The 27,204-nt window shown below is 49.5% G+C and overlaps 1 protein-coding gene across 1 annotated transcript in view; it reads left to right on the top strand.

The window, feature by feature from the left end:
- Window positions 1–27,204, top strand: part of GPAA1 (glycosylphosphatidylinositol anchor attachment 1) — a 37,462-nt gene that overhangs the window by 6,958 nt on the left and 3,300 nt on the right. The window contains exons 2-12 of the mRNA XM_077490495.1: window positions 1,683–1,800; window positions 2,718–2,897; window positions 3,141–3,252; window positions 3,535–3,682; window positions 6,425–6,526; window positions 6,650–6,846; window positions 10,546–10,742; window positions 16,866–17,019; window positions 17,129–17,200; window positions 20,135–20,331; window positions 24,354–24,524. Of these exons, the coding sequence (XP_077346621.1) occupies window positions 1,727–1,800; window positions 2,718–2,897; window positions 3,141–3,252; window positions 3,535–3,682; window positions 6,425–6,526; window positions 6,650–6,846; window positions 10,546–10,742; window positions 16,866–17,019; window positions 17,129–17,200; window positions 20,135–20,331; window positions 24,354–24,524 (1,604 nt within the window). The 5' untranslated portion in view covers window positions 1,683–1,726. The remainder of the gene's footprint in view (window positions 1–1,682; window positions 1,801–2,717; window positions 2,898–3,140; window positions 3,253–3,534; window positions 3,683–6,424; window positions 6,527–6,649; window positions 6,847–10,545; window positions 10,743–16,865; window positions 17,020–17,128; window positions 17,201–20,134; window positions 20,332–24,353; window positions 24,525–27,204) is intronic.

Genomic DNA, 27,204 nt, shown 5'->3' with positions numbered 1-27,204 from the left:
AAAAAAAAAAAATTAATAACAAACATCCCTAACCCCAACTCCAACTCTAATCCTAACCCTAAACTGAACTCGAACCCCTTACCCTAATGAAAAAAACATTATAATAAATGAATAATAATAAAAGAAGAATTAAAAGCTAAAAAAAATAAAAGCTGAAATAGCTGGCAACAAATGATACAACGGATAATAGTTTTCTCTATTAGCTAGTAAAAGAAAACCGCCAAAGCCTAAAAACATGCCGGAAAAGCGTTCAAAGATGCTACGCTCAGGTGTGAATGCAGCCTTATAGTGGTGGGGATGCGGAAACATGGAGCTGACAGGCAGGGGTGGGGAGGGGGCGGAGACACGGAGCTGACAGGCAGGGATGGGGAGGGGGCGGAGACACGGAGCTGACAGGCAGGGAAGGGGAGGGGGCGGAGACACGGAGCTGACAGGCAGGGATGGGGAGGGGGCGGAGACACGGAGCTGACAGGCAGGGATGGGGAGGGGGTGGAGACACTGAGCTGACAGGCAGGGATGAGGCGGAGACACGGAGCTGACAGGCAGGGATGGGGCGGAGACACGGAGCTGACAGGCAGGGATGGGGCGGAGACACGGAGCTGACAGGCAGGGGTGGGGCGGAGACACGGAGCTAACAGGCAGGGAGGGGGCGGAGACACGGAGGTGACAGGCAGGGAGGGGGCGGAGACACGGAGCTGATAGGCAGGGATTGGGCAGAGACACGGAGCTGACAGGCAGGGAGGGGGCGGAGACACGGAGCTGACAGGCAGGGAGGGGGTGGAGACACGGAGCTGACAGGCAGGGAAAGGCAGGGGCGGAGACACGGAGATGACAGGCAGGGAAGGGGAGGGGATGGAGACACTGAGCTGACAGGCAGGGATGGGGAGGGGACGGAGACACTGAGCTGACAGGCAGGGATGGGGAGGGGGCGGAGACACAGAGCTGACAGGCAGGGATGGGGTGGAGACACAGAGCTGACAGGCAGGAATGGGGAGGGGGCGGAGAAACTGAGCTGACAGGCAGGGATGGGGTGGGGGGGAGATCTGCAGATGATGAAGGGACTTATGCTGACCACGGTAGTCAGGGTTCAGCAGCCCTGATTTTCGTGGTCAGTACAGAGAGGGGATACAGGAAGTATCGAAGGCTCGAGTCTGGATGCCTAAACCTAAAAGGGGCAAGGAGCTGAGGAAGACCAAGGTGGAGGCTGAGGGGGGGTACATTGCACTGATGGGGGGGGGTGCGATGCTCTGCAGGCTGTCTGGGAGGGGCTCATGAATATTTAATGTAACGGCTGGGTATCCCCGGAGGGGGCGGGGCTGGCTTTATCCTGCATTGTGTGGGAATGTATTCTTCTTCTTCTCTTCAGCTGGTAACACACGGCGAGCGGAGAGGCCGATACTCACCCATTCTTCATGCTACACAATGACATCATTTCCTGTCCTCAGCTGTCCTGACTCCACCCCCATACTGTACACCTCATTTCCTGACTCCTCCCACTTTACATTCAATCACATTTTTAAAGCTGACGTTTAATCTGCATCTGAAATACTCGGAAACTGTGAATGTTTGGAAAGGCCATCGCACACAATGCAATTATCAGAACAAATAATAACAGTTACTTTCTGGGTCTCTGTAATGATTTGTGATTTCCATCATATAATAATTGTGCGTTTTCCTTGCAGTGTCGCAGTTGGTGTCGGGGGTTGGATCGGGGAACGTACACACCATGGGGCTTCTATCCGACCCAAACCGTAGGCAGGCGCTCTCCCGCATCATCACCAGTCTGAATGCCCCCCTGTGGTGAGTGGGGGTAATGTTTGTGCTCAGTGTGTCCCCGCCCACTTTAGGATCATTGAAAGGAGAGCTGAGTCTGTGCCCGCCCACTTTAGGATCATTGGAAGGAGAGCTGAGTCTGGGCCCGCCCACTTTAGGATCATTGGAAGGAGAGCTGAGTCTGTGCCCGCCCACTTTAGGATCATTGGAAGGAGAGCTGAGTCTGGGCCCGCCCACTTTAGGATCATTGGAAGGAGAGCTGAGTCTGTGCCCGCCCACTTTAGGATCTTTGAAAGGGGAGCTGAGTCTGGGCCCGCCCACTTAAGGATCATTGGAAGGAGAGCTGAGTCTGTGCCCGCCCACTTTAGGATCTTTGAAAGGGGAGCTGAGTCTGGGCCCGCCCACTTTAGAATCTTTGGAAGAAGTGCTGAGTGTAGGCCCTCCCACTTTAGATTCATTGGCGCATGTGCTTAGTTTGGGCTCACCCACTTTAGGATTATTGGAAGGAAAGCTGAGTTTGGGCCCGCCCACTTTAGGATCATTAGGAGTGCTGAGTCTAGGCCCGCCCACTTTAGGATCATTGGTGCATGTGCTGAGTCTGGACCCGCCCACTTTCGAATCATTGGAAGGCGTGCTGCTTGTAGGCCCACCCACTTTAGGATCTTTGAAAGGGGAGCTGAGTCTGGGCCCGCCCACTTTAGGACCATTGGAAGGAGTGCTTGGTCTGGGCCCACCCCTGTCACATTGATTGGTTGAGGGGACATGCTGGGGGAGGGGCCACATACAGCTCCCTTACCTTTGAATCTCTCCACATGTATACGGCTGTTAGTCATTGAGTCCCATGAACAGCGATTTATATCAGAGCGCTCTTCTGTCTTCCTCCTATTGGATGGGGATTTTGTATCGTGTCTCAATGCTCCGCCTTCTCCCCGTCTCTCCTGCAGTGTCATCAGCTATCTGATTGGTGTGTGCTGGTTCCTGGGCCTGGCCTTCCAGCCCTTCACTCTGCGCACCTACATCTCCGAGAACTCCATGGGCTCCACCATGGTGGATGAGAAGTTCATCTACGGGGACCGAGCACTCTCCTACACCCGAGAGTTCACCGCCCACAAGAAGGCCACCGGGTGAGTCTTCCTACTGATCAGACTGTACATTGTAACTTTGTAGAAGGAGGAGGAGTCATTTCCTCAGTCTCCTCCCCCAGTGATCAGACTGTGCATTGTAACTTTGTAGAAGGGGAGGAGTCAGTGACATCCCTGGACATGAGAAGAGGGGGTGACGGGTCCTCTCTATAAAGGTTCTCATCATTGATCAGCATTGCCGTGGTGTGTTGTTGGGGTCCTGACTGTCTGGTTTGTGTGTCTCAGGGGGTCTCCTGTGGCCTGGTTGGAGAGGACGATGCGGGGGATGGGCCTGGAGGTCTACACACAGAGCTTCGTCCGGAATCTGCCCTTCCCTGATGAGACCACCGAGAGATTCGTATGTATGACCGATGCAGTGCTCGGACACTGCGGGTGTCTCCTCTGTACATAGAGATTATGATTATTACTTTCCATCATCAGTGATATCGTCACCGGGTCTCTGTGCTTCTCTATGCAGTGCAGGCAGGTGATGGCGGGTGGGAGGGACAACATGGGGCTGTACAGGGTGCTGCCCCTTGTAACCAGCGCCTTGCTTGCTTTATGGGATGGAATCATTCTATATATATCTATAGGGGTGTGATAGGAGATCACTGGACATATCTGTTGCTCTTTGTTACAGATGGTGAAGGGTACCAATGTGTACGGCATCCTGCGGGCCCCTCGTGCTGCCAGCACAGAGTCCCTGGTCCTCAGCGTTCCCTGCAGTGAGGGGCAGAATAACAACCAGGCTGTGGGGCTCCTCTTATCCCTGGCATCTTACTTCAGAGGTAAACCTGGATTATACCCCGTATACCCCGATTATACCATCAGAGGTCCTGACTCTTCTCCCTGACTGTGTGACCATCCGAGGGCGCTCTTCTCCCATGTGTGACGATCAGAGGGCGCTCTTCTCCCCCGTGTGACCATCAGAGGGCGCTCTTCTCCCCCGTGTGACCATCAGAGGGCGCTCTTCTCCCCCGTGTGACCTTTAGAGGGCGCTCTTCTCCCCCGTGTGACCATCAGAGGGCGCTCTTCTCCCTGACTGTGTGACCATCAGAGGGCGCTCTTCTCCCTGACTGTGTGACCATCAGAGGGCGCTCTTCTCCCTGACTGTGTGACCATCAGAGGGCGCTCTTCTCCCTGACTGTGTGACCATCAGAGGGCGCTCTTCTCCCTGACTGTGTGACCAGGAGAGGGCGCTCTTCTCCCTGACTGTGTGACCATCAGAGGGCACTCTTCTCCCTGACTGTGTGACCATCAGAGGGCGCTCTTCTCCCTGACTGTGTGACCATCAGAGGGCGCTCTTCTCCCTGACTGTGTGACCAGGAGAGGGCGCTCTTCTCCCTGACTGTGTGACCATCAGAGGGCACTCTTCTCCCTGACTGTGTGACCAACAGAGGGCGCTCTTCTCCCTGACTGTGTGACCATCAGAGGGCGCTCTTCTCCCTGACTGTGTGACCATTAGAGCGCGCTCTTCTCCCTGACTGTGTGACCATCAGAGGGCGCTCTTCTCCCTGACTGTGTGACCATCAGAGGACGCTCTTCTCCCTGACTGTGTGACCATCAGAGGGCGGTCTTCTCCCTGACTGTGTGACCAGGAGAGGGCGCTCTTCTCCCTGACTGTGTGACCATCAGAGGGCGCTCTTCTCCCTGACTGTGTGACCATCAGAGGGCGCTCTTCTCCCTGACTTTGTGACCATCAGAGGGCGCTCTTCTCCCTGACTGTGTGACCAGGAGAGGGCGCTCTTCTCCCTGACTGTGTGACCAGGAGAGGGCGCTCTTCTCCCTGACTGTGTGACCAGGAGAGGGCGCTCTTCTCCCTGACTGTGTGACCAGGAGAGGGCGCTCTTCTCCCTGACTGTGTGACCAGGAGAGGGCGCTCTTCTCCCTGACTGTGTGACCAGGAGAGGGCGCTCTTCTCCCTGACTGTGTGACCAGGAGAGGGCGCTCTTCTCCCTGACTGTGTGACCAGCAGAGGGCGCTCTTTTCCCTGACTGTGTGACCAGCAGAGGGCGCTCTTTTCCCTGACTGTGTGACCATCAGAGGGCGCTCTTCTCCCTGACTGTGTGACCAGGAGAGGGCGCTCTTCTCCCTGACTGTGTTACCAGCAGAGGGCGCTCTTCTCCCTGACGGTGTGACCAGCAGAGGGCGCTCTTCTCCCTGACGGTGTGACCAGGAGAGGGCGCTCTTCTCCCTGACGGTGTGACCAGGAGAGGGCGCTCTTCTCCCTGACGGTGTGACCAGGAGAGGGCGCTCTTCTCCCTGACTGTGTGACCAGGAGAGGGCGCTCTTCTCCCTGATTGTGTGACCAGGAGAGGGCGCTCTTCTCCCTGACTGTGTGACCAGCAGAGGGCGCTCTTCTCCCTGACTGTGTGACCAGGAGAGGGCGCTCTTCTCCCTGACTGTGTGACCAGCAGAGGGCGCTCTTTTCCTGACTGTGTGACCAGCAGAGGGCGCTCTTTTCCCTGACTGTGTGACCAGCAGAGGGCGCTCTTCTCCCTGACTGTGTGACCAGCAGAGGGAGCTCTTCTCCCTGACTGTGTGACCAGCAGAGGGCGCTCTTTTCCCTGACTGTGTGACCAGCAGAGGGCGCTCTTCTCCCTGACTGTGTGACCAGCAGAGGGCGCTCTTTTCCCTGACTGTGTGACCATCAGAGGGCGCTCTTCTCCCTGACTGTGTGACCAGGAGAGGGCGCTCTTCTCCCTGACTGTGTGACCAGCAGAGGGCGCTCTTCTCCCTGACGGTGTGACCAGCAGAGGGCGCTCTTCTCCCTGACGGTGTGACCAGGAGAGGGCGCTCTTCTCCCTGACGGTGTGACCAGGAGAGGGCGCTCTTCTCCCTGACGGTGTGACCAGGAGAGGGCGCTCTTCTCCCTGACTGTGTGACCAGGAGAGGGCGCTCTTCTCCCTGACTGTGTGACCAGGAGAGGGCGCTCTTCTCCCTGATTGTGTGACCAGGAGAGGGCGCTCTTCTCCCTGACTGTGTGACCAGCAGAGGGCGCTCTTCTCCCTGACTGTGTGACCAGGAGAGGGCGCTCTTCTCCCTGACTGTGTGACCAGGAGAGGGCGCTCTTCTCCCTGACTGTGTGACCAGCAGAGGGCGCTCTTTTCCTGACTGTGTGACCAGCAGAGGGCGCTCTTCTCCCTGACTGTGTGACCAGCAGAGGGAGCTCTTCTCCCTGACTGTGTGACCAGCAGAGGGCGCTCTTTTCCCTGACTGTGTGACCAGCAGAGGGCGCTCTTCTCCCTGACTGTGTGACCAGCAGAGGGAGCTCTTCTCCCTGACTGTGTGACCAGCAGAGGGAGCTCTTCTCCCTGACTGTGTGACCAGCAGAGGGCGCTCTTTTCCCTGACTATGTGACCAGCAGAGGGTGGATGGGGCCAGTGGTAGGTGGTCTGGGAGTCTGTACTCGGTCGGATGACAGATCTTGTATTGGACGGGGCGGGTCACACCCACCGTATGCGTGTCTGCCGTGTATCCAGTTGCTTGGTCGTCCTATGTGGATTTAATCTCCTGGTGTGTGTGTACAGGGCAGATCTACTGGGCCAAGGACATCATCTTCCTGGTGAATGAACATGACCTGATCGGGATGGAGGCGTGGCTGGAGGGTTACCATGATGTCAATGTCACAGGTAGGGGGCGAGGCCCACAATCCGATACATTGATTACTCGTTCTAATATAATTATGATCAGATGAATGCCACAGATTGATACAACCCGGGATCGATCTACTTCCGTGTCTCCTCCCCCTCCAGAGATAAAGTCATCGGTGATGATGGGACGGGCGGGCGCCATTCAGGCAGCCATATCCCTGGAGATGAGCAGTGATGTCATCACCAGCTTTGATGTCGTGGTGGAGGGACTCAACGGGCAGCTACCCAACCTGGACATGGTCAACCTTTTCCTCGCCTTCTGCCAGAAGAACCAACTGCTGTGCACCATCCAAGGCAAAGTGAGTGACCTCTGACCTTCTGCATCATCACTGACTCCTCCAATCCCTTCTCTTATTCCGCTCTATGACCTCATCACCGCCTCCTCCAATCCTAACTCTCATATCTGTCCATGTGACCTCTGACCCGATAAGTGACCATGGCCCCATCCTATCCTTCCTCTTCTATCTGTCTCTATGATCCTTTATATTATTTAACCACAACAGCTCTCTCCTCCAATCAGCATGTTAGCACATGAGTACAACTGATTGGCTCCTTGTGCTGTATTATTAGCATATCTGACCCCCAGGTCCCCTCCCTGTTGTTTTATATGCTAGTCCCAGTTCCTGTGAGATCTTTGCTGGGACCATCTCCTGGCCAGGCTGGGCTTCTGTGCATGAACATTTCTACTTATTCCTATTAGAAAGTCAGTCTGCTGTATGGGAAGATGATGGTCTTTCCATATGAAGATGATGGTCTTTCCATGGGAAGATGAGGGGCTTTCCATGAGAAGATAATGGTCTTTCCATGAGAAGATGATGGTCTTTCCATGAGAAGATGATGGTCTTTCCATATGATAATGATGGTCTTTCCATGGGAAGATGTTGGTCTTTCCATGGGAAGATGTTGGTCTTTCCATGGGAAGATGTTGGTCTTTCCAAATGAAGATGATGGTCTTTCCATGGGAAGATGATGGTCTTTCCATATGAAGATGATGGTCTTTCCATGGGAAGATGATAGTCTTTCCATGGGAAGATGATAGTCTTTCCATATGATGATGATGGTCTTTCCAAATGAAGATGATGGTCTTTCCATGGGAAGATGATGGGTTTTCCATGGGAAGATGATGGGTTTTCCATGGGAAGACGATGGTCTTTCCATGAGAAGATGATGGTCTTTCCATGAGAAGATGATGGTCTTTCCATGAAGATGATGGTCTTTCCATATGATGATGATGGTCTTTCCATATGATGATGATGGTCTTTCCATGGGAAGATGTTGGTCTTTCCATATGAAGATGATGGTCTTTCCATATGAAGATGATGGTCTTTCCATGGGAAGATGATAGTCTTTCCATATGATGATGATGGTCTTTCCAAATGAAGATGATGGTCTTTCCATGGGAAGATGATGGTCTTTCCATGGGAAGATGATGGTCTTTCCATATGAAGATGATGGACTTTCCCATGGGAAGATGATGGGCTTTCCATGGGAAGATGTTGGTCTTTCCATGGGAAGACGATGGTCTTTCCATGGGAGGACGATGATCTTTCCATGGGAAGACGATGGTCTTTCCATGAGAAGATGATGGTCTTTCCATATGATGATGATGGTCTTTCCATGGGAAGATGATGGTCTTTCCATGGGAAGATGATGGTCTTTCCATATGATGATGATGGTCTTTCCATGGGAAGATGATGGTCTTTCCATGGGAAGATGATGGTCTTTCCATATGAAGATGATGGACTTTCCCATGGGAAGATGATGGGCTTCCCATGGGAAGACGATGGTCTTTCCATGGGAAGACGATGGTCTTTCCATGGGAAGACGATGGTCTTTCCATGAGAAGATGATGGTCTTTCCATATGATGATGATGGTCTTTCCATATGATGATGATGGTCTTTCCATATGATGATGATGGTCTTTCCATGGGAAGATGATGGTCTTTCCATATGATGATGATGGTCTTTCCATGGGAAGATGTTGGTCTTTCCATGGGAAGATGTTGGTCTTTCCATAGGAAGATGTTGGTCTTTCCATAGGAAGATGATGGGCTTTCCATGGGAAGATGATGGTCTTTCCATGAGAAGATAATGGTCTTTCCATGAGAAGATAATGGTCTTTCCATATGATGATGTTGGTCTTTCCATATGATGATGTTGGTCTTTCCATAGGAAGATGATGGTCTTTCCAAATGAAGATGATGGTCTTTCCAAATGAAGATGATGGTCTTTCCATATGAAGATTATGGTCTTTCCATATGAAGATGATGGTCTTTCCATGGAAAGATGATAGTCTTTCCATATGATGATGATGGTCTTTCCAAATGAAGATGATGGTCTTTCCATGGGAAGATGATAGTCTTTCCATGGGAAGATGATAGTCTTTCCATACGATGATGATGGTCTTTCCATGGGAAGATGATGTTCTTTCCATGGGAAGATGATGGGTTTTCCATGGGAAGACGATGGGTTTTCCATGGGAAGACGATGGTCTTTCCATGAGAATATGATGGTCTTTCCATGAAGATGATGGTCTTTCCATATGATGATGATCGTCTTTCTATGGGAAGATGTTGGTCTTTCCATATGAAGATGATGGTCTTTCCATATGAAGATGATGGTCTTTCCATGGGAAGATGATAGTCTTTCCATAGGAAGATGATGGGCTTTCCATGGGAAGATGATGGGCTTTCCATGGGAAGATGATGGTCTTTCCATGAGAAGATAATGGTCTTTCCATGAGAAGATAATGGTCTTTCCATGGGAAGATGATGGTCTTTCCATGAGAAGATGATGGTCTTTCCATATGATGATGTTGGTCTTTCCATAGGAAGATGATGGTCTTTCCAAATGAAGATGATGGTCTTTCCATGGGAAGAGGATGGTCTTTCCATGGGAAGAGGATGGTCTTTCCATGGGAAGAGGATGGTCTTTCCATGGGAAGAGGATGGTCTTTCCATGGGAAGATGATGGTCTTTCCATATGAAGATTATGGTCTTTCCATATGAAGATGATGGTCTTTCCATGGGAAGATGATAGTCTTTCCATATGATGATGATGGTCTTTCCAAATGAAGATGATGGTCTTTCCATGGGAAGATGATAGTCTTTCCATACGATGATGATGGTCTTTCCATGGGAAGATGATGGTCTTTCCATGGGAAGATGATGGGTTTTCCATGGGAAGACAATGGGTTTTCCATGGGAAGACAATGGGTTTTCCATGGGAAGACAATGGGTTTTCCATGGGAAGACGATGGTCTTTCCATGAGAATATGATGGTCTTTCCATGAGAATATGATGGTCTTTCCATGAAGATGATGGTCTTTCCATGAAGATGATGGTCTTTCCATATGATGATGATCGTCTTTCCATGGGAAGATGTTGGTCTTTCCATATGAAGATGATGGTCTTTCCATATGAAGATGATGGTCTTTCCATGGGAAGATGATAGTCTTTCCATATGATGATGATGGTCTTTCCAAATGAAGATGATGGTCTTTCCAAATGAAGATGATGGTCTTTCCATGGGAAGATGATGGTCTTTCCATGGGAAGATGATGGTCTTTCCATGGGAAGATGATGGTCTTTACATATGAAGATGATGGTCTTTACATATGAAGATGATGGTCTTTACATATGAAGATGATGGTCTTTACATATGAAGATGATGGTCTTTACATATGAAGATGATGGGCTTTACATATGAAGATGATGGTCTTTCCATGGAAAGATGATGGGTTTTACATATGAAGATGATGGGCTTTACATATGAAGATGAAAGGCTTTCCTTAGGAATGAATAGAGGGTGCAGCACACCTATGTGGAAGCTGCAGATCCTGGCTTGGAGACCCCTGAAGAGGAGGATCTGCTTGTCTCAGAGGGGTGCACAGGTCATAAATCTGTGGAGGAGGGGCAGGTACAGCTGAGTTGGTACATGGTTTGATCTTATGGGAATGTTCTTTATATAATTTGCTGCTTTGTGTCTGTGTTGTGCAGCTGCAGCGGAACGACTATGACACTTTGCCCGGGTACATCCACAACCTGCAGACGATGATGCTGATGGTCCTGAAGCAGGGTTCCGGCCGGCCGCAGGGGGACCACGGCCTCTTCCTCCGATATCACATCGAAGCCATTACCCTGCGCGGCATCAACAGCTTCCGCCAATACAAATACGACACGGTCACCATTGGACAGTGAGTACCCATGGCAGCCCACGCTGAGAGACATGACTAACCTAACTAACCAGAAACTATTTTACCGATTTTATTTCAGGGAGCGCATCTTTTCATTTCCTGTACCCTTTACCTTTGAGTAGAAGTTTGAACAACTTTACAAGTGTGTTTGTAGTTCTGCTGAGTTTCCAGGAGGTGGTGCTGTGCTGGCAGTTTAACCGAACATCCAGGAGGTGGTGCTGTGCCTGTAGCTCTGCTGAGTGTCCAGGGGGTGGTGCTGTGCTTGTACTTCTGAGTGTACAGGAGGTGGTGCTGTGCTTGTAGTTCTACTGGATGTCCAGGAGGTGGTGCTGTGCTTGTAGTTCTGCTGAGTGTCCAGGGGGTGGTGCTGTGCTTGTAGTTCTGCTGAGTTTCCAGGAGGTGGTGCTGTGCTTGTGGTTCTGCTGAGTGTCCAGGAGGTGGTACTGTGCTTGTGGTTCTGCTGAGTGTCCAGGAGGTGGTGCTGTGCTTGTAGTTCTGCTGAGTTTCCAGGAGGTGGTGCTGTGCCTGTAGTTCTGCTGAGTGTACAGGAGGTGGTGCTGTGCTTGTAGTTCTGCTGAGTGTACAGGAGGTAGTGCTGTGCTTGTAGTTCTACTGGATGTCCAGGAGGTGGTGCTGTGCTTGTAGTTCTGCTGAATATCCAGGAGGTGGTGCTGTGCTTGTAGTTATGCTGAGTTTAAAGGAGGTGGTACTGTGCTTGTAGTTCTGCTGAATGTCCAGGAGGTGGTGCTGTGCTTGTAGTTCTGCTGAATGTCCAGGAGGTGGTGCTGTGCTTGTAGTTCTGCTGAATGTCCAGGAGGTGGTGCTGTGCTTGTAGTTCTGCTGAATGTCCAGGAGGTGGTGCTGTGCTTGTAGTTTTGCTGAATGTCCAGGAGGTGGTGCTGTGCTTGTAGTTCTGCTGAATGTCCAGGAGGTGGTGCTGTGCTTGTTCTGCTGAGTTTCCAGGAGGTGGTGCTGTGCCTGCAGTTCTGCTGAGTGTACAGGAGGTGGTGCTGTGCTTGTAGTTCTGCTGAGTGTCCAGGAGGTGGTGCTGTGCTTGTAGTTCTGCTGAGTGTCCAGGAGGTGGTGCTGTGCCTGTAGTTCTGCTGAGTGTACAGGAGGTGGTGCTGTGCCTGTAGTTCTGCTGAGTGTACAGGAGGTGGTGCTGTGCCTGTAGTTCTGCTGAGTGTCCAGGAGGTGGTGCTGTGCTTGTAGTTCTGCTGAGTGTCCAGGAGGTGGTGCTGTGCCTGTAGTTCTGCTGAATGTCCAGGAGGTGGTGCTGTGCTTGTAGTTCTTCTGAGTTTCCAGGAGGTGGTGCTGTGCCTGTAGTTCTGCTGAGTGTACAGGAGGTGGTGCTGTGCTTGTAGTTCTGCTGAGTGTACAGGAGGTGGTGCTGTGCTTGTAGTTCTACTGGATGTCCAGGAGGTGGTGCTGTGCTTTTAGTTCTGCTGAATATCCAGGAGGTGGTGCTGTGCTTGTAGTTATGCTGAGTTTAAAGGAGGTGGTGCTGTGCTTGTAGTTCTACTGGATGTCCAGGAGGTGGTGCTGTGCTTGTAGTTCTGCTGAATATCCAGGAGGTGGTGCTGTGCTTGTAGTTATGCTGAGTTTAAAGGAGGTGGTGCTGTGCTTGTAGTTCTGCTGAATGTCCAGGAGGTGGTGCTGTGCTTTTAGTTCTGCTGAATGTCCAGGAGGTGGTGCTGTGCTTGTAGTTCTGCTGAATGTCCAGGAGGTGGTGCTGTGCTTGTAGTTCTGCTGAATGTCCAGGAGGTGGTGCTGTGCCTGTAGTTCTGCTGAGTGTCCAGGAGGTGGCTCTGTGCTTGTAGTTATGCTGAGTGTCCAGGAGGTGGTGCTGTGCCTGTAGTTCTGCTGAGTGTCCAGGAGGTGGTGCTGTGCTTGTAGTTCTGCTGAATGTCCAGGAGGTGGTGCTGTGCTTGTAGTTCTGCTGAATGTCCAGGAGGTGGTGCTGTGCTTGTTCTGCTGAGTTTCCAGGAGGTGGTGCTGTGCTTGTAGTTCTGCTGAATGTCCAGGAGGTGGTGCTGTACTTGTAGTTCTGCTGAATGTCCAGGAGGTGGTGCTGTGCCTGTAGTTCTGCTGAGTTTCCAGGAGGTCGTGCTGTGCCTGCAGTTCTGCTGAGTGTACAGGAGGTGGTGCTGTGCTTGTAGTTCTGCTGAGTGTCCAGGAGGTGGTGCTGTTCTTGTAGTTCTGCTGAGTGTCCAGGAGGTGGTGCTGTGCCTGTAGTTCTGCTGAGTGTACAGGAGGTGGTGCTGTGCCTGTAGTTCTGCTGAGTGTACAGGAGGTGGTGCTGTGCTTGTAGTTCTGCTGAGTGTCCAGGAGGTGGCTCTGTGCTGGTAGTTCTGCTGAGTGTCCAGGAGGTGGTGCTGTGCCTGTAGTTCTGCTGAGTGTCCAGGAGGTGGTGCTGTGCTTGTAGTTCTGCTGAGTGTCCAGGAGGTGGTGCTGTGCCTGTAGTTCTGCTGAATGTCCAGGAGGTGGTGCTGTGCTTGTAGTTCTGCTGAGTGTACAGGAGGTGGTGCTGTGCTTGTAGTTCTACTGGATGTCCAGGAGGTGGTGCTGTGCTTGTAGTTCTGCTGAATATCCAGGAGGTGGTGCTGTGCTTGTAGTTCTGCTGAATGTCCAGGGGGTGGTGCTTTACTTGTAGTTCTGCTGAATGTCCAGGAGGTGGTGCTGTGCTCGTAGTTCTGCTGAATGTCCAGGGGGTGGTGCTGTACTTGTAGTTCTGCTGAGTGTCCAGGAGGTGGTGCTGTGCCTGTAGTTCTGCTGAATGTCCAGGAGGTGGTGCTGTGCCTGTAGTTCTGCTGAATGTCCAGGAGGTGGTGCTGTGCCTGTAGTTCTGCTGAATGTCCAGGGGGTGGTGCTGTGCCTGTAGTTCTGCTGAGTGTCCAGGAGGTAGTGCTGTGCTTGTAGTTCTGCTGAGTGTCCAGGAGGTGGTGCTGTGCTTGTAGTTCTGCTGAGTGTCCAGGAGGTAGTGCTGTGCTTGTAGTTCTGCTGAGTGTCCAGGATGTGGTGCTGTGCTTGTAGTTCTGCTGAGTGTCCAGAAGGTGGTGCTGTGCTTGTAGTTCTGCTGAGTGTCCAGGAGGTAGTGCTGTGCTTGTAGTTCTGCTGAGTGTCCAGGAGGTGGTGCTGTGCTTGTAGTTCTGCTGAGTGTCCAGGATGTGGTGCTGTGCTTGTAGTTCTGCTGAGTGTCCAGGAGGTGGTGCTGTGCTTGTAGTTCTGCTGAGTGTCCAGGGGGTGGTGCTGTGCCTGTAGTTCTGCTGAGTGTCCAGGAGGTAGTGCTGTGCTTGTAGTTCTGCTGAGTGTCCAGGAGGTGGTGCTGTGCTTGTAGTTCTGCTGAGTGTCCAGGAGGTGGTGCTGTGCCTGTAGTTCTGCTGAGTGTCCAGGAGGTGGTGCTGTGCTTGTAGTTCTGCTGAGTGTCCAGGAGGTAGTGCTGTGCTTGTAGTTCTGCTGAGTGTCCAGGATGTGGTGCTGTGCTTGTAGTTCTGCTGAATGTCCAGGAGGTGGTGCTGTGCTTGTAGTTCTGCTGAATGTCCAGGGGGTGGTGCTGTGCCTGTAGTTCTGCTGAGTGTCCAGGAGGTAGTGCTGTGCTTGTAGTTCTGCTGAGTGTCCAGGGGGTGGTGCTGTGCCTGTAGTTCTGCTGAGTGTCCAGGAGGTAGTGCTGTGCTTGTAGTTCTGCTGAGTGTCCAGGAGGTGGTGCTGTGCTTGTAGTTCTGCTGAGTGTACAGGAGGTGGTGCTGTGCTTGTAGTTCTGCTGAGTGTCCAGGAGGTGGTGCTGTGCTTGTAGTTCTGCTGAGTGTCCAGGAGGTGGTGCTGTGCTTGTAGTTCTGCTGAGTGTACAGGAGGTGGTGCTGTGCTTGTAGTTCTGCTGAGTGTCCAGGGGGTGGTGCTGTGCCTGTAGTTCTGCTGAGTGTCCAGGAGGTAGTGCTGTGCTTGTAGTTCTGCTGAGTGTCCAGGAGGTGGTGCTGTGCCTGTAGTTCTGCTGAGTGTACAGGAGGTGGTGCTGTGCTTGTAGTTCTGCTGAGTGTCCAGGAGGTGGTGCTGTGCTTGTAGTTCTGCTGAGTGTACAGGAGGTGGTGCTGTGCTTGTAGTTCTGCTGAGTGTACAGGAGGTGGTGCTGTGCTTGTAGTTCTGCTGAGTGTCCAGGGGGTGGTGCTGTGCCTGTAGTTCTGCTGAGTGTCCAGGAGGTAGTGCTGTGCCTGTAGTTCTGCTGAGTGTACAGGAGGTGGTGCTGTGCTTGTAGTTCTGCTGAGTGTCCAGGAGGTGGTGCTGTGCTTGTAGTTCTGCTGAGTGTACAGGAGGTGGTGCTGTGCTTGTAGTTCTGCTGAGTGTACAGGAGGTGGTGCTGTGCTTGTAGTTCTGCTGAGTGTCCAGGGGGTGGTGCTGTGCCTGTAGTTCTGCTGAGTGTCCAGGAGGTGGTGCTGTGCCTGTAGTTCTGCTGAGTGTACAGGAGGTGGTGCTGTGCTTGTAGTTCTGCTGAGTGTCCAGGAGGTGGTGCTGTGCTTGTAGTTCTGCTGAGTGTACAGGAGGTGGTGCTGTGCTTGTAGTTCTGCTGAGTGTACAGGAGGTGGTGCTGTGCTTGTAGTTCTGCTGAGTGTCCAGGGGGTGGTGCTGTGCCTGTAGTTCTGCTGAGTGTCCAGGAGGTGGTGCTGTGCCTGTAGTTCTGCTGAGTGTACAGGAGGTGGTGCTGTGCTTGTAGTTCTGCTGAGTGTCCAGGAGGTGGTGCTGTGCTTGTAGTTCTGCTGAGTGTCCAGGAGGTGGTGCTGTGCTTGTAGTTCTGCTGAATGTCCAGGAGGTGGTGCTGTGCTTGTAGTTCTGCTGAGTGTCCAGGAGGTGGTGCTGTGCCTGTAGTTCTGCTGAGTGTCCAGGAGGTGGTGCTGTGCTTGTAGTTCTGCTGAATGTCCAGGGGGTGGTGCTGTGCCTGTAGTTCTGCTGAGTGTCCAGGAGGTAGTGCTGTGCTTGTAGTTCTGCTGAGTGTCCAGGAGGTGGTGCTGTGCTTGTAGTTCTGCTGAGTGTACAGGAGGTGGTGCTGTGCTTGTAGTTCTGCTGAGTGTCCAGGGGGTGGTGCTGTGCCTGTAGTTCTGCTGAGTGTCCAGGAGGTAGTGCTGTGCTTGTAGTTCTGCTGAGTGTCCAGGAGGTGGTGCTGTGCCTGTAGTTCTGCTGAGTGTACAGGAGGTGGTGCTGTGCTTGTAGTTCTGCTGAGTGTCCAGGAGGTGGTGCTGTGCTTGTAGTTCTGCTGAGTGTCCAGGAGGTGGTGCTGTGCTTGTAGTTCTGCTGAGTGTCCAGGAGGTGGTGCTGTGCTTGTAGTTCTGCTGAATGTCCAGGAGGTGGTGCTGTGCTTGTAGTTCTGCTGAGTGTCCAGGAGGTGGTGCTGTGCCTGTAGTTCTGCTGAATGTCCAGGAGGTGGTGCTGTGCTTGTAGTTCTGTTGAATGTCCAGGAGGTGGTGCTGTGCCTGTAGTTCTGCTGAGTGTCCAGGGGGTAGTGCTGTGCTTGTAGTTCTGCTGAGTGTCCAGGGGGTGGTGCTGTGCTTGTAGTTCTGCTGAGTGTCCAGGGGGTGGTGCTGTGCCTGTAGTTCTGCTGAGTGTCCAGGGGGTGGTGCTGTGCTTGTAGTTCTGCTGAGTGTCCAGGGGGTAGTGCTGTGCTTGTAGTTCTGCTGAGTGTCCAGGGGGTAGTGCTGTGCCTGTAGTTCTGCTGAGTGTCCAGGGGGTAGTGCTGTGCTTGTAGTTCTGCTGAGTGTCCAGGGGGTAGTGCTGTGCTTGTAGTTCTGCTGAGTGTCCAGGGGGTGGTGCTGTGCCTGTAGTTCTGCTGAGTGTCCAGGGGGTGGTGCTGTGCCTGTAGTTCTGCTGAGTGTCCAGGGGGTGGTGCTGTGCCTGTAGTTCTGCTGAGTGTCCAGGGGGTGGTGCTTGTGCTTGTCGTTCTGCTGAGTGTCCAGGGGGTGGTGCTGTGCTTGTAGTTCTGCTGAGTGTCCAGGGGGTGGTGCTGTGCCTGTAGTTCTGCTGAGTATCCAGGGGGTGGTGCTGTGCCTGTAGTTCTGCTGAGTGTCCAGGGGGTGGTGCTGTAATCTCCTGTATGTTCACTTGTATGACTCTTCTTCTGTCTTGTACCGCCCCCCACAGGACCATAGAAGGAATGTTCCGCAAACTGAACAACCTATCAGAGCGGCTCCATCAGTCGTACTTCTTCTACCTGCTGCCCTCGCTCTCCCGCTTCGTCTCCATCGGGATTTATATGCCGGCCATCGGCTTCATCATCCTCATCCTCATCCTCCGAGTATCCTTTCTCTGCTTACATTAGAAGTTGGGTGGGGATAGCGATTGGTTGGGTAGATTTGGGGGAGGGACTTATATTACGGTGTTGTATTTCCTTAGCGGAGTCTCAGTCTCTGGATCTGTGGATCAAGTTGAGCCGATCCGAGTCCGGGACCGAGGACGGAGCCGGGGACATGGAGCAGGTACTGATCCCTCATTGGGGGATGGGGGGAAGTCATCCCCTGGATTCATGGAGTTCTGTTGCAATGTAACCAATCAGATCAGTGGAAGCCGAGGACTAATGCAGGCCATACACAGTCGAATTTCGAACGAATTTTCTTTTCAAAATCAGAAAATTCGTTTTTTTTGTGATCCGATGGCGCCACCATTGATTTTCGAAATTCGGCCGACCAAGCCTTCAATTTCACCTCATGTTGCTACAGAAAAGAATTTTCTTGGCCGGGAATCTTCTTTTCTCTCTGTAAATTTTCTTTTATCTCCGTACATTTTCTTTTCTTATTACGTTTCTCGCACAATTCTCCCATCATTGATTAGAAAATTGTTTGTTTTTCTAAAAATTTCCAACATGTCCGATTCCTCAAATTTTATTTGCGCACGAAAATCGGCTGTTGCTGCAGCCCCCACTAATGGTGCGAAATTCATACAAAAATTCTTAGATACGATTTTCGAAAGAAAATTCTTTCGAAATTCGAACCGTGTATGGCCGGCATAAGTGTGACCAAGACAGGGTGGCTACATTCCTACATACAGTGGGACCAAGAGAGGGTGGCTACATTCCCACATACAGTTGGACCAAGTCAGGGTGGCTACATATAATGATACTATGACGTGGTGGCTACATTCTTACATACAGTGAGACTAGGGCAGGGTGGCTATGTTTCTATATACAGGGGAAACCAGGCAGCGTGGCTACATTCCTAATTACAGTGGGACCAAGGCGTAGTGGCTATTTTCCTACATACAGTGAGACTAGGGCAGGGTGGCTACGTTCCCATATACAGGGGAACCAAGGCAGGGCAGCTACGTTCCTACATACAGTTTAACCCAGACAGAGTGGCTACGTCCCTACATACAGCGGGACCAAAGCAGGTTTGCTACATGCAATGGCACTATGGCAGGGTGGCTACGTTCCTACATACAGGGGAACCAAGGCAGGGCAGCTACATTCATACATACAGTTTGACCAAGAGAGGGTAGCTACGTTCCTACATAAAATGGCACGACTGCAGGGTGGCTACGTTCCCATATACAGGGGAACCAAGGCAGGGCAGCTACGTTCCTACATACAGTTGGACCAAGGCAGGGTGGCTACATCCCTACATATAATGGTATTATGGCAGGGTGGCTACATTTTTACATACAGTGAGACTAGGGCAGGGTGGCTATGTTCCTAATTACAGTGGGACCAAGGCGTGGTGGCTACATTCCTACATACAGTGAGACTATGGCCGGGTGGCTACGTTCCTATATACAGGGGAACCAAGGCAGGGTGGCTACAGTCCTACATATAGTTTCATTCAAAATTCAAAACCTGAGTTAATCTTCCTGTGGAGCGAGTGCCCCCCCCCCCCAGCCATATTAGGCCACATGTCCTCAACTTAGGGGGTGCTTTGGGGCATGGGGGGGCTCCACCTCTCCCACCCCCCCCCCAAAGCACTTTGTCATCATGTTGATGGGGACAAGGATCTCTCCCCCACAACCCTAGGTGGTGGTTGTGGGGGACTACGGGTGGGGGGAGGGGGGCTTATTGAAACCTGGAAGCCTTCCCCATGTGAATGAGTATGGGGTACATCACATGGGGAAGGCTACAGTATCCCTACCCATTCACCAAAAAAGACAATTCCTTTATTAAAAAATAATAAGTGTCCCCCCACCCCCCCCATGTAAATCCATTGTCAGTCACGCTGCCCACCGCTGACCGCAGACCCCCACAACCACAGCCCATGGGTGTAGGGAAAAGACCCTTGTCCCCATCAACATAGTGTCAAGGTGCTGTGGGGTGTGGGGGGGGGGGCACTCACACGTCTCCCCCCTCCCTTCCTGGTCTGCCAGGCTGCATGCTCGGATAAAGGTCTGGTATGAATCTTGGCATGGGGGTTCCCCTTAAAAGCCATACCAGACCCGAAGTGCCAGCTTTTAGTGCACCCAGATAGGGCACAGCTCTCAGGGCTGTGCACTGCACGGTACATTGCAGGGCGTTTCAGCCGGGCGAACAGCTCATGCTCGGCCTGAACTTATGATCGAGCCGAACCGTTCGCCCCAACACTACTAGCCACATATAGACACTCACTGTATAGGAGCCCCTCTATATGACATATTCACTGTAGGAGCTCTCTTACTTTCAGGTTATACTGCCCTCTACAGGCAAAAACAATATGCAGACCACCCCGGGATTTATAACCCCTCCTTCTATCAGCCGGCCTCAGTTTTATCGCTAGTGTCCTAGGAGGATGGACTCTCCTCAATGGACGAGAAAGAGAAAATGTTGTACTCGCTGTAACATCCTTTCCATGGAGTCCATTGAGGGACTCGGGTCCCACCGCTGTGTGTTTATGATCCGCCCTCCTGGTTCTGTTGGGGGGAGGGGGAGGGTTATGCAATCCTCCTGTAGGTGGCGGCATAAACCAAAAGTTAACGACTTCCTGTGTCCCTTAATGGACTCCAAGTAAAGGATTCTTCTTTTTTTTTTCATGTCCCTCCTGCAAAGGAAACTTCAAGAAAAGTAAAGAAGAGTTGAGTTGTTGCCCTTAGTGTAGATTTTTGTTTTGTGTTTTCCTGTTATGTCTGGTGCTGGCTATAGGGGGTCAGCACAAGGGCATGGTGGTTAGCACTTCTGCCTTGCAACACTGGGGTCCTTGCTCTGAGTCCCAGCCGGGACACTGTCTGCATGGAGTTTGCATGTCCTCCCAATGCTTGTGTGGGCTTCCTCCAACAGTCTAAAAGACCTAGGTTAGGTGGCTCCTGCCCAAGCTGGCCGTAGCATGTGTTATGTATGACCTTAGATTGTAAGCTCCTTGAAGGACGAGGACTGATGCCCTCATGTATGTAAAGTGCTGGGCGTCCCTGGACCCGGTTTGCTGAGTATTTTTGTGTTTTTATGTCTTCCTTTTGTCTAGGACACCAGGCCCAGCATCCTGTCTCTGGCCACCCCGATTGTCATCTGCCACGCTACCGGCCTCAGCCTCTACTACTTACCGGTGATGAGCCAGGAGATGGCCACCGACCACTTCCCCGTGTCCGAGTCCGAGGCCGTGGTGCTGATCGCCATCGCTATATACGTGGCTGGGCTGGCGCTGCCCCACAACACACACAGGTATGAGCACCAAGCGGCTCCCTGAAAAAAACACTGGAGTTCTAATCCATGGAAGCTGGAGGGACACGTGGTGAACGGGCCGGTACCACCTTAAGGGCCCATTCACAGAAAACGCTGGAGGAGAAAAAAAAAATCAATGATTCTCTATGGAGACGGTTCACGTCTCCACTCCACGTGGCCTGAAGCTCAAACAAGTGCTGGAGCTTTTTTTTCTGCTTGATTTGGGCGTTTTTGGTGCGTTTTGTATATTCCCATAGAAATGAATGGAAATGCGTCGTTCACGCGTTTTTGCGCAATTTTCTGCTCAAATGAAAAAAAAAGTACAAAATAAAATAGTAATAACATATGAATAAATAAATGTAAAATGCATAAACACATAACTAAAAACCATCGCAAATAAGTAAAATAAATGAATAATATGTAATAATACATTAACCACTTCAGCCCCGGACCAATTGTCAGCCTAAGGACTAGAGGTCTTTTTACAATTTTGCACTGCGCTGCTTTAACTGGTAATTGCGCGGTCATGCAATGTTGTACCCAAATGAAATTTGCGTCCTTTTCTTCCCACAAATAGAGCTTTCTTTTGATGGTATTTGATTGCCTCTGCAATTTTTATTTTTTGCGATATAAATGGAAAAAGACCGAAATTTTTGAGAAAAAAAAATATTTTCTACTTTTTGTTATAAGAAAAAATCGAATAAACTAAATTTTAGTCCTATATTTAGGGCAAAATTTATTCAGGCACATGTCTTTAGTAAAAAAAATGCGTATATTTATTGGTTTGCGCAAAAGTTATAGCGTCTACAAACTAGAGTACATTTTCTGGAATTTACACAGCTTTTAATTTATGACTGCCTATCTCATTTCTTGAGGTGCTAAAATGGCAGGGCAGTACAAACCCCCCCCCCAAATGACCCCATTTTGGAAAGTAGACACCCCAAGGAAATTGCTGAGGGGCATGTTGAGCCCATTGAATATATATATTTTTTTTTGTCCCAAGTGATTGAATAATGACACAAAAAAAAAAACTTTACAAAAAGTTGTCACTAAATGATATATTGCTCATACATGCCATAGTTATATGTGGAATTGCACCCCAAAATAAATTCTGCTGCTTCTCCTGAGTACGGGGATACCACATATGTGGGACTTTTTGGGAGTCTAGCGGCTTACGGCACCCCGAAAACCAATCACTGCCTTCAGGGTTTCTAAGGGTGCAAATTTTTGATTTCACTCCTCACTACCTATCACAGTTTCGAAGGCCATAAAATGCCAAAATAGCACAAAACCCCCCCAAATGACCCCATTTTGGAAAGTAGACACCCCAAGCTATTTACTGAGAGGCATGTTGAGTCCATGGAATATTTTATATTTTGCCACAAGTTGCAGGAATATTACAAACAGTTTTTTTTTTTTTTTGCACAAAGTTGTCACTAAATGATATATTGCTCACACATGCTATGGGCATAAGTCAAATTACACCCCAAAATAAATTCTGCTGCTTCTCCCGAGTACGGGGATACCACATGTGGGGGACTTTTTGGGAGCCTAGCCGCGTACGGGACCCCGAAAACCAAGCACCGTCTTCAGGATTTAAATATAAAACGCTACCAAAAAAAAACTGTTAGCGATGGCAGGGATCAGGCCTGACTCTGCGATCGCTGCAGTTATGTGTTTAGTGTTTTGTAAGTGACAGTGATCGATCGATACTGCACTTGGGTGGGCTGGGCGGAGGGGCAAAACGCAGGTGCTAGCAGGTATCTGGGCTGATCCCGCTAACAATGCGTTTTTTTGGAACCCTAAACTGCTGGGGACGCTAGTATAGATCTGATCAGATCAGATATTGATCTGTTCAGATTCTATACCACTACGGGAGGTTTATGCTTTGCGTGTGGGTGTTAGCAGTACTGGCACTAACCTAGCGCTGCCTGGGGCGATGCAGACCCTGACCCTATAACCTAATTGATATCACCCGCCGGGTGATCAGGGGGTTAAACCTTTATTGGGTAATAAATGGTGGATGCCCTGATGCTATCAAAAGCAAACTAACCAGAGTCACCCGTAACACTTATACGGTGATCACTGGTGAAAGGGTTAACTAGGGGCAATCGGGGTTAAAACCTTTATTAGGTAGTATATGGGGGTCCCTGGCGCTATATAAAAACCTGACGGGGAACCTTAATAACTAACTGGCTAACCAGTGTCACCAGTGACACTTATACGGTGAATGCTGGTGAAAGGGTTAACTAGGGGCAATCAGGGGGTTAAAACCATTATTGGGTAGTATATGGGGGTACCTAACGCTATAAAAACCTGGCGGTGAACCTAAAAAATAACTAGCTACCTAACGACACTAGTGACACTAATGCAGCGATCAGAAAAATGATCGCTTAGTGACACTGGCAAAAGGGGGTGAAAGGGTTACCTGGGGGGGCAATCGTGGGGTTAAAAACTTTATTGGGGGGTGGTAGGGGGCTACCCTGGACCTAACACTAACTGCCCTGACACTTTTTACAGTTACAACTGACACTAAATGCAGTGATCAGTAAATAAATGATCACTGCAATCAGTGACACTGGGAGGGGGGGGGGGGGGGCGGGGGGTGATTTGTGTGCCTATGTGTACCTACATGTCAGTGTAGTGTTGGTGCACACTTACTATGTCTTCTCTCCTCGCCGTCCAGTCAAAAAGACCGTCCTGAGGAGAATGACATCACTTCCTCCCTGCCTGTGTTTACACTACACAGGCGGGGGAAGCTTCTCATTGGCCAGGAGCGATAAAGAGGGGATGGCCAGAAACCGACGCCCATCCCCTCATCCCGGATCGCTCCTGAAGCGAAACGGACCGCCGCAGCCAGCGGGAGGCGGTCCGATCGGACCCCCCACCCGCTGGAAGGTAAGCACGCACCGGTACGTGCTTGTGCCTGTCCGTGCCATTGTGCCGACATATTTTTACATGCAGCGGTCCTTAAGTGGTTATTAAATAATAATTAACCTCTAACCTTAAAAATATTAAATCTATTATTATTTTTTATTTTTTGTTTTGTAGTCCCCCCCCCCCTTTTTTTGTTGTTGTTGTTTATGTAAGCTTTTATAATGTATTTGTAAATTGACTGATGGTATGATTATTCCATTAATGTATGCATATTTGTCTACTTTTAATAATTTTCTAATAAAATTAAGATTGAGAATAAATATATTATTATTATTAATAATAATAATAATAATAATAAAATAACACCCAAACTCGAACAAAAAAATACATTATTGATGATGATTATCATTTTTTTGTGTTAGGGTGTTTAGTTATTTATTTATTATTTTATTTTTTAAGGGATAAGGGTTAAAGTTGAGGGTTAATTATTTATTTATTTATTTATTTATTGTTACTTGGTATTCGTTAATTCAATTTTTTTTTTTTTTTTTAATGAAGTTTATTTATGTATTTGTTTAACATTTATTTCTTAATTGATTATTTTTCATTAAATAATAAATAATAATCCTAACCTGAACTGAACTTGAACCCCTTACCCTAATGGAAAAAAACATTATAATAAATAAATAATAATAATAAAAGAAGAAATAAAAGCGTATGAAAAAGCTAAACAAAAGCTGAAATACCAAGCAAAAAATGATGCAACAGATTATAGTTTTCTCTATTGGTTAATACAAAAAAGGCAAAGCCCAAAAAGGATGCATACAAACGAGCGAGCAAAAATGCCAGACAAAAGGCAAGAAAAGCGCTTAAAGACGTTGCGCTCAGGTGTGAATTCAGCCTAAACCTCATAATTCGGTTGTAGATGGTGCTGCTGTATTCCCTATCAGGGCAGTAAAGAGATCTCCCCCTCCCCCTCCAAGCTTCCAGCTCTGGCCTGTTGGACTTTTCCATTTAGTTAACATCATAAAGATGCAGCAGCATGAATGAGACTATATAGCACACCCGGAGGTCAGATTTCATGTTACTTGGTACACAGTAGAGTAAATGGTAGAACTATCTCACACTCTGTTGTCCCTCCACAGAGTTCTGACTGGCAGCGGCTCGGACAAGGGATGGATGACCCTCAAGCTGATCTCGCTCTTATATCTGGCCGTCCTGTTGGGTTGTATCGCTGTCATCAACTTCTCCCTGGGCTTCATTCTGGCCGTCACCATTGTACCCGTGGCTGCCGTGGTCCAGCCTGTGGGGCCTAAGTAAGTGTCACCTCCATGATACTGCAAGAAACTTACTCCTATAAGTGATAAGTCAGAGGTGAGAACTGGTGGCTCTAGATGACCAGGAACCAATGGTGAGGACTTTCTAGGTTGGTGTAGGTTTTGGAGCTGTGTCCAGTAAAGAGTCCATCGAGAGAGGTGGAGTGAAGGCTCCAAATGGGTTCATATCTAAGGGGTAAAGTGGAGATACAAAGAGGTGGCAGATCAAGGAAGTCTTTGTAGGTTAAAGTAGGGTTTGGAGCTGTTTACCCCATGTAAGGGGATGGAGTGAAGGGTGTAAGGGTTAGAGTGGTGATATAAGGAGGTGGCAGATTGGTGAGGACTTTCAAAGTTGAAGTAGTATATGGAACTGTGTCCAGATGCAAAAGGAAGCCCATAGAAGGGGGTGAAGTGACGTTTTTCAGACGGGTTTGTATCCAAGGGTTAGAGGGGAGACACAAGGAGGTGGGACACTACTTTTTGGGATAGTGTAGGATTTGGTGCTGTGTTCTGAAGGCAATAAGAAGCCCATGCGGAGAGGTGGAGTTGAAGGTTTCAGTTGGGTATCTAATGGCTAAAGTGTAGATAAAGAAGGTCATGAGGACTCGAAGGCAATATGGAGCCCATGCAGAGAGGTGGAGTGAAGGTTTCAGTTGGGTATCTAAGGGCTAAAGTGTAGATAAAGGAGGTCATGAGGACTTGAAGGCAATATGGAGCCCATGCAGAGAGGTGGAGTGAAGGTTTCAGTTGGGTATCTAAGGGCTAAAGTGTAGATAAAGAAGGTCATGAGGACTTGAAGGCAATATGGGGCCCATGCAGAGAGGTGGAGTGAAGGTTTCAGTTGGGTATCTAAGGGCTAAAGTGTAGATAAAGGAGGTGATGAGGACTTGAAGGCAATATGGAGCTCATGCAGAGAAGTGGAGTTGAAGGTTTCAGTTGGGTATCTAAGGGCTAAAGTGTAGATAAAGGAGATGATGAGGACTTGAAGGCAATATGGGGCCCATGCAGAGAGATGGAGTGAAGGTTCCAGTTGGGTATCTAAGGGCTAAAGTGTAGATAAAGGAGATGATGAGGACTTGAAGGCAATAAGAAGCCCATGCAGAGAGGTGGTGTGAAGGTTTCAGTTTGGTATCTAAGGGCTAAAGTGTAGATAAAGGAGGTGATGAGGACTTGAAGGCAATATGGGGCCCATGCAGAGAGATGGAGTGAAGGTTCCAGTTGGGTATCTAAGGGCTAAAGTGTAGATAAAGAAGGTCATGAGGACTTGAAGGCAATATGGGGCCCATGCAGAGAAGTGGAGTTGAAGGTTTCAGTTGGGTATCTAAGGGCTAAAGTGTAGATAAAGGAGATGATGAGGACTTGAAGGCAATATGGGGCCCATGCAGAGAGATGGAGTGAAGGTTCCAGTTGGGTATCTAAGGGCTAAAGTGTAGATAAAGAAGGTCATGAGGACTTGAAGGCAATATGGGGCCCATGCAGAGAAGTGGAGTTGAAGGTTTCAGTTGGGTATCTAAGGGCTAAAGTGTAGATAAAGGAGGTGATGAGGACTTTAAGGCAATAAGAAGCCCATGCAGAGAGGTGGTGTGAAGGTTTCAGTTGGGTATCTAAGGGCTAAAGTGTAGATAAAGGAGGTGATGAGGACCTGAAGGCAATATGGGGCCCATGCAGAGAGATGGAGTGAAGGTTCCAGTTGGGTTTGTACCTCAGGGTTAGAGATGACATATAAGAAGATGGCAAACTGATCTGGATTTTTTTAGGGTTAAAGTAGGCTTTGGAACTTTTTTCCTGAAGGCAATGAGGAGCCCCTGGAAGGAGGTGCAATGAAAGTTCCAGATATTTGCGTATCTAAGGGACAGAGTGGGAATATAAAGAGGTGACTGACTAATGAAGATATCCTAGGGTTAAAGTTGGATTTGGAACAGTGTCTTGAAGGCAATAAAAAGCCAATGCAAAAAAAAAATAAGTAGAGTGAAGGCTGCAGTTGGGTTTGTATCTGAAGGCTAAAGTGGAGATATAAGGAGGCTGCAGATTGTTGATGACTCAAGCACTCGTATATCAAAGCAAGTTTCCCCATAGGAGTCAATACAAATTCAACTAATTTGTTCCAGTGGCACTGCTAGTGTATGCAGTACCGCATGTGGCCAGAGATGGGAGAGACCGCTCGGATGCACTCGGAGAGGCTTGGAGACACTTGGGAGTGGGGTGTTTCCGATCGGCTCTGAGTTTCACCGGCGCGCCCCCGCACCTCTGGCCAATAATAAAAGTGCCATAAATCTATCCCCTATTTTGTAGACGCTATAACTTTTGCGCAAATCAATCAATATACAATTATTATGATTTCTATTTTATTTTATTGTTGCCAGCGGTTTAGACATTAATGGCTGTGTGTTGAGTTATTTTGAGGGGACAGGAAATTTACACTGTTATACAAGCTGTACACTCACTACTTTACATTGTAGACAAGTGTCATTTCTTCAGTGTTGTCACATGAAAAGATAGAAGAAAAGATTTACAGAAATGTAACGTAAAGTGTACTTTTGTGAGATACTGTATACTGTCAGCCCAGACTCGGCCAAATGCAGCAAAGGTGGTTATATATAACATAACATAATATAATTTCTGATACATAAATAATAAATGAACATGTATTTTGTAAATGTTGTATACAATTTTTCATAAT

The sequence above is a fragment of the Lithobates pipiens genome, unplaced genomic scaffold (assembly GCF_037356315.1).
Source record: "Lithobates pipiens isolate NorthernLeopardFrog02 unplaced genomic scaffold, aLitPip1_a1.2 Scaffold_19, whole genome shotgun sequence".
NCBI classification, from domain to species: Eukaryota; Metazoa; Chordata; class Amphibia; order Anura; family Ranidae; genus Lithobates; species Lithobates pipiens.
This window is presented reverse-complemented; position numbering and strand designations above follow the sequence as displayed.